General features: G+C 41.3%; 1 protein-coding gene across 1 annotated transcript; it reads right to left on the bottom strand.

Annotated features, from left to right (window-relative positions):
- Positions 1-5082: 5082 nt before the first annotated feature.
- LOC128051004 (olfactory receptor 2T3-like) lies at positions 5083-6138 on the bottom strand. The gene has a single exon (XM_052643512.1). It carries the CDS (start codon positions 6136-6138, stop codon positions 5083-5085), a length of 1056 nt encoding a protein of 351 aa, XP_052499472.1.
- Positions 6139-7606: the final 1468 nt, after the last annotated feature.

Below are 7606 nucleotides of genomic sequence, written 5' to 3'. Positions count from 1 at the left end.
AATAAAATCACTGCAGATGGTGACTGCAGCCATGAAATTAAAAAACGCTTACTCCTTGGAAGAAAAGCTATGACCAACCTAGGTAGCATATTCAAAAGCAGAGACATTACTCTGCCAACTAAGGTCCGTCTAGTCAAGGCTATGGTTTTTCCTGTGGTCATGTATGGATGTGAGAGTTGGACTGTGAAGAAGGCTGAGTGCCGAAGAATTGATGCTTTTGAACTGTAGTGTTGGAGAAGACTTTTGAGAGTCCCTTGGACTGCAGGGAGATCCAACCAGTCCATTCTGAAGGAGATCAGCCCTGGGATTTCTTTGGAAGGAATGATGCTAAAGCTGAAACTCCAGTACTTTGGCCACCTCATGCGAAGAGTTGACTCACTGGAAAAGACTCTGATGCTGGGAGGGATTGGGGGCAGGAGGAGAAGAGGACGACAGAGGATGAGATGGCTGGATGGCATCACTGACTCGATGGAAGTGAGTTTGAGTGAACTCTGGGAGTTGGTGATGGACAGGGAGGCCTGGCGTGCAGCGATTCATGGGGTCACGAAGAGTCAGACACAACTGAACGACTGAACTGAACTGACCTGATGTTGAGTTTATAGCTTCCCTGGTCACTCAGATGGTAAAGTGTCTGCCTGCAATGCAAGAGATCTGGGTTCAATCCCTGGGTTGGGAAGATCCCCTTGGGAAGGAAATGGCAACCCACTCCAGTACTCTTGCCTGGAAAATCCCATGGACAGAGGAGCCTGGCAGGCTACAGTCCATGGGGTCGCAAAGAGTAGGGCACAACTGAGCGACTTCACTTCACTATGTTGAGTTCATATATAGTTGTGGTATTGCACATGAAAGGAAGAGAGCTCAGACACTTTCTACTCTGCTGTCTTGGTGATCTTGCAGATATCTTTTTTAAAACACTATTTTTGTTTTCTTTGGATAAATATTCAGGAGTGAAATTGCTGAATCATATGCTACTTCCATTTTAAACTGTTTGAGGAACCACTTTACTTTTTTCTGTAATATTTGCACCAATTTAGATTGCAATCAATAGCGATCAAGTGTTCCCTTTCTCCATCTCATCATCACTTATTCAGTTCAGTTCAGTCACTCAGTCATGTCCGAGACTTTGTGACCCCATGGACTGCAGCACATCAGGCTTTCCTGTCCATCACCAACTCCCAGAGCTTGTTCAAACTCATGTCCATTGAGTTGGTGATGCCATCCAACCATCTTATCCTCTGAAATCCCCTTCTCCTGCCTTCAATCTTTCCCAGCATCAAGGTCTTTTCAAATGACTCAGTTCTTCACATCAGGTGGCCAAAGTATTGGTTTCAGCTTCAGCGTCAGTCCTTCCAATGAATATTCAGGACTGATTTCCTTTAGGATGGACTGGTTGGATCTCCTTACAGTTCAAGGGACTCTCAAGAGTCTTCTCCAATGCCACGGTTTAAAAGCATCAATTCTTCAGCACTCAGCTTTCTTTATGGTCCAATTCTCATATCCATACATGTTATCTTTTTGATAATAGCCATTCTAATAGATTTGTGGTGATATTTTATTTTGGCTTTGATTTGTATATTCCTGATGACTAGTAATATTAAACATCTTGTCTTATGCCTAATGGCCATCTGAGTGTCTGCTTTGGAAAAATGTCTATTCCGATATTCTCTCCACTAAAATGTAGAGATAAAAAATAGCTAAAAAATTCACCCTTCGAAATGGTCCAACTCTCACATCTGTACATGGCTACTGAGAAAACCAAAGCTTTGACTATACAGAGCTTTGTTGCCGAAGTGATGTCTCTTCTTTTTAATACAATGTCTAGGATTACCATAGCCTTTCTTCCAAAGAGCAAATGTCTTTTAATTTCATGGCTGCACTCACCATCCACAGTGATTTTGGAGCACAAGAAAATAAAATATGCCACCGTTTCCATTTTTTCCCCATCTATTTACCATGAAGTGATGGGACCAGATGCCACGATCTTAGTTTTTTGAATGTTGAGTTTTAAGCTAAGTTTTCCACACTTCTCCTTCACTTTCATCAAGGGCTCTTTAGTTCTTCAATTTCTGCCATAAGGGTGGTGTCATCCACATATCTGAGGTTATTGATATTTCTCCTGGCAGGCTTGATTCCAGCTTGTACTTCATCCAGCCTATTTAACTTATATGCAGAGCACATTATGCAAAATGCCAGGCTGGATGAAGCACAAGCTGGAATCAAGATTGCTGGGAGAAATATCAATAATCTCAGAAATGCAGATGACACCACCCTTATGGCAGAAAGTGAAGAGGAACTAAAGAGCTTCTTGATTAAAGTGAAAGAGGAGAGTGAAAAAGCTGGCTTGAAACTCAGTACTCAAAAAATGAAGATCATGGCATCCAGTCTCATCACTTCATGGCAAATAGTTGGAGAAACAATAAAAACAATGACAGAGTTTATTTTCTCGGGCTCCAAAGTCACTGCAGATGTTGACTGCAGTTATGAAATTAAAAGATGTTTGCTCCTTGGAAGAAAAGTTTTGATCAACCTAGACAGCATATTAAAAAGCAGAGGCATTACGTTGCCAACAAAGGTCCATCTAGTCAAAGCTATGGTTTTTCCAGTAGTCATGTATGGATGTGAGACTTGGATGATAAAGAAAGCTGAGCACCAAAGAATTGATGCTTTTGAACTGTGGCATTGGAGAAGACTCTTGAGAGTCCCTTGGACTGCAAGGAAATCAAACCAGTCCATCCTAAAGGAAATCAGACCTGAATATTCATTGGAAGGACTGATGCTGACGCTGAAACTCCAGTACTTTGGCCACCTGATGTGAAGAACTGAGTCATTTGAAAAGACCCTGATGCTGAGACAGATTGAAGGTGGGAGAAAAAAGGGATGACAAAGGTCAAGATGATTGGATGGCATCACTGAATCAAGGCACATGAGTTTGAATAAACTCCGGAATTTGATGATGGGCATGGAGGCCTGACTTGTTGCAGTCCATGGGGCTGCAAAGAGTCGGAAATGACTGAGCAACTGAATTGAACTGATAATGCGTTATATGCTGTTTACTCTAAATTTAGAGTAATTGGTAATTGGATGATGACAAGATAAGTTAAAAGATATTTCATATTTGATACACAGTGAATTTAAATTATTTTAATGTATTTAGTATATTTAATTTAATATGTTAAATTTAATTTAATATATAAAATATATATTTTTACATGCTCCCTGTTCATTTCAGTGTAAATCTATGCTTAATTTGGTCTTTATAGTTTCCTGATATCTCCACTGCCTTTTTAACTCATGTCTGTTCATTTGCTGGTCCTCTCTTTGAAATGTTCTTTTGTTTCTTTACATGTATCTGATCTTTAGTTTAGGAAAACCGCTCAAATCTGGGCTTCCCGTCTAGATGCTGCAGGGCTTTCTGGGTGCAGTCATCTCATAGTTCTTGTGACTGGGAGCTCATGTCTACACAGCTCTCTCTCCACTAACAAATAAACTCCTTGAAGTAAGGGCTTGTGTTCTGGCCACTGTTGTGTCTCTCAGAAATTGCAGACTATGTGCAACATGGATGGTAATCCATCAAGATATAATAAGCGATTAAATGATTCAAGAATCTAGGAACAGCTGCTTTTCAGAGAGTTTGACAGAATGGTGTTTACATCATTTATATCAAATGATATTTGAAAATTATACATTTGTGATTTGACACAAATATAATATAGTTTTACAATTTAATCAAATGCTTCCAAGAAACTGCCCAATTGGAAGATGAAAAAAATACCAGAAATGCTGTGGTTTAATTCAGCAGACAGCTTACGAGCTCCTCTCAGGTGACAGAGAATCTGCACTGGCTCCCTCTTATCCATGAAGATGCGGAACAGACACACAGAGGCAGAGGCACGGGCAAAGTCATCTTGATTCTGTCACACGGTAGAAAGGGCAACATTGTATTTTTCTGTGTGTCACATTTTTATTGAATTAAAAATTTTTTAAATATAAATTAATTTATTTTAATTGGAGGTTAAATGAAAATGAAGTCGCTCAATCGTGTCCGACTCTTTGTGTCCCCATGGACGGAGGCCCATCACGTTCCTCTGTTCATGGGATTTTCCAGGCAAGAGTGCTGGAGTGGATTGCCATTTCCTTTTCCAGAGGATCTTCCCGAACCAGGGATCGAACCCGGGTCTCCCGCATTGCAGGCAGACGCTTTACCGTCTGAGCCACCAGGGAAGCCTAATTGGAGGTTAATTACTTTACGATATTGTATTGGTTTTGCCATACATCAACATGAATCAGCCACAGGTATACACATGTTCCCCATCCTAAATCCCCCTCCCTCCTCCCTCCCTGTAAAAAAAAAAAAAAAAAAGAAAGGGCAACTATTTATCTAGACCTTTCAAGGGGTCAGGCCCTGGACTGGGCCAATGAATTAAATTCACTTAACATTCAAACTCCATGATGATGCTTATATTGCTAGTTCTATTTTAGTGGAGCGAAAACAAGGCAGTTGTGGCATAATCAGCTCCATAGAGCTGCTTAGTAGCGAATCTAAGATTTAGCTGGAGGTCCTTATGGTTCTACACTGTCTCTCACACCTCCACCCGCTGAAGGCAAAAAAGAGGCTAGGATTTAGAGAGATAGAAAGAGAACTCACAGTTTGGAGCAGGTGTTAGGGCTGTCTGTGTATATTATGCCACTTAGTCTTACAAGTAACTTGATTAAGAAGTTTTTCTTTCCCTGTCTAAAAACCAATATATGTAAGCAATTGAAAAGATTTGGGAAAGCTAAAAATGTCACACAACTCATACTAAAATGATCAATAAACTTGGAATATGAGAGCAGATAAAAAGGCACTATGTGCAGTTTTCTTTATGACAGCTATCATATCACAGACAAATGGAATACAAACACATTGAATATAATGAGATAAATTATGATAGGTAAATCATATGGTGAAGAAATATCACATGTGTAAGAAAGAAGAAAGTGATTACTGGGCTCAGTGTTTGCAGCCCTGGAAACAGGTGACAAAGGAGAGGAGAAATAGGGAGGGGAGGAATAATATAATAAGGGAAAAATATATGGTCATCCTCAGGTTTTCTTCTTTACAACTTTTCTTCGGCTCAGCCCTGACTGCATCCTGCTCCTCAGAGCCCCTGTGACATCCTTATTCCGGAGGCTGTAAATGAGGGGGTTCAGCACAGGGGTGATGATGGTATAAAAGGCTGACACCATCATGTCCTGCTCAGCTGTGTGGTAGGAATCTGGAAGCATGTAGGTGTAAATCGCAGCACCAAAGAAGAGCAGCACTACAATCATGTGGGAGGAGCAGGTGGCAAAGGCTTTCCTGCGGCTCTCTGATGAACTCATTCTGTGGATGAGGTGCAGGATGAGGGCATATGAGCTTGAGATGACCACAGTGGGGATGAGGAGCATAAGAACACAGCACAGGTACATTACCATCTTGTAGAGGGAGATGTCAGAGCAGGAGAGCTTCATCAAGGCCGGAGCCTCACAGAAGAAACTCAGGATTTTTCTGGAATGACAAAAGGGGAAGCTCATAGTGATGGGTGTGAGCAACAAACCATCCACCATTCCTAGGAACCAGCATCCAGACACCAGGCATTCACAGACCCTCTGGTTCATCAGCAGGGGATAATGGAGAGGTCTGCAGATGGCAGCATATCTGTCATAGGCCATGGCAGACAGGAGAAAAAATTCAGCTCCAGCGAGGGTTAGATAGAAGAACATCTGGATCCCACAACCTGAGGGAGAGATTGTGTGATCTCCTGTCACCTGGCCCAGGAGCATCTTGGGCACAGTCACAGATATGTACATGAGGTCCATGAGGGAGAGCTGGCTGATGAAGAAGTACATGGGGGTGTGCAGGCGGGGCTCCAGGTGGACGAGGATGATGAGGAGGGCGTTCCCAGCTAGGGCCATCAGGAAGAAGATGAAGGTCACAGTGTAGAGGAGGAGGGTGTGTTTGGTTTCACCAAAGAGCCCCACAAGGATGAAATCAGTATTCAACGTTTGATTCTGTGAAGTTTGATTCTCTGAATATGTGGTCTTGGTTATAGTTTTCATCTGAGGAATAAATGAGTCATTGTTTTCAGATATTTCACATGCATATGATTTCTTAATCATTTTTTTTCAATAAGAAAAGTACTTTGAACTATTTTTTCAAATATGAAGTTGTACTGATATAGAATTAAAAACTCAGTTCTCCAAGAGGCCAGGTTGCATATTGGCCATAAGTCTAGAATAGATTATGAAACAAACCTGGGGTAGGGGTGACAACACTACAAATAGACAAATTGTTTACAGCCAGTTAATCTTATTTACTTTTTCCCCAAGCTGAGAATATAAAAGGGCTTATCTCATGGGATGATTAGAATGCTAAAGTATGAAACACAGGTTAAGTCTGTAACACAATGTGAGTGTTAAATGAAGTCATCTAATGATGCTCCCACTATACTTTTGGACACAGTAGGCCATGCAGGAATCAGTGATGAAAGATGATGCTAATGTCAACATTAATATTGTTAATGATACTAATAAAACCAAAGTTCACTGAGAACTTGTAATCTTAAGTATTTCCCCCCTCCCCGATACATCTCTATTAACTCCCCTTTCATTGCTAAAAATATTTCAGTTTATTCAACCTTTTTTTTCTCAATGAAGCTCCAGAAGCAGGACCACCAGGGGCATCAAAACAGATAGTGTTCAGCCTGCCTGTGGATTGCAGCTCAGGGTGCAGACCTAGGGCAGGGAAGGAGGGCAGATGGTGTGCAGACCTTGTACAGATAAGAGGGTACTTGTGTGCTGACTTTGTATAGTTCAGGAGGGCAAAAGGGATGCAGGTCTGGTGCAGGACAAGAAGATACTCAGTGTGAGGCCTTTTACAGTGGGGGAGGGCAGTAAGATTGGTAATCTGGTGCAGAGCAGGGGGAAAAGAATATGAGGTGCAGACATTGTACTCCGCTGAACGGCACTCAGGGTGCAGACAGTGCAGGACAGGACATTTGGGATGCAAACCTGGTGAAGAGCACGAGATATGTTGATCTTGCACAGTGTAAGAATATTTGGGGTGCAGAGCATGTGCAGGGCAAGATGGCATTCAAGTTGCCAACCACAGCACAAAGGAGTATGGCAGTTGGGGTGCAGATATGGTGATAGGAGAAGGTCACTCAGGATGCAGATTGTGTGCAGGGGAGGAAGACACAGGGTATGTAGTTGGTGTAAGACAGGAGGCCAGCAACATTCTACCTGGTGCTTCTCATAACACCAAAGTAGGGTTAAAGCATTTAATGTTTCATACAGAGCAATGATTTTTATAAGAAATCACAAAAGCAAAAGCTATAGATTTCCTAAATAGTATCTTTCTAATTGAAATTATACTATTGAAATAGTTAAATAATTATTTTTCCTTTTGTTGATGGAAATTCCCTGAAAACTGTTCATTCCCTGAAATGAACAGTGTCGAAATTATTATGTATTCTATGTATATGAATAGTTAACAAATGAATGAATTGAATTAAATGGTATGGAACATATATAGCAATATGAAGCAGTTGGGTACCACACACAAAGCTACAGCCTTAAAACCCAATAT

Source organism: Budorcas taxicolor, chromosome 7, assembly GCF_023091745.1.
Source record: "Budorcas taxicolor isolate Tak-1 chromosome 7, Takin1.1, whole genome shotgun sequence".
NCBI classification, from domain to species: Eukaryota; Metazoa; Chordata; class Mammalia; order Artiodactyla; family Bovidae; genus Budorcas; species Budorcas taxicolor.
The sequence above is the reverse complement of the archived record's forward strand: the minus strand, read 5'-3'. Positions and strand labels throughout refer to the sequence as shown.

Bases quoted from the DNA above. Each gene is read 5' to 3' on its own strand.
- LOC128051004 (XM_052643512.1), bottom strand. From the start codon at position 6,138: ATGATTAAGAAATCATATGCATGTGAAATATCTGAAAACAATGACTCA.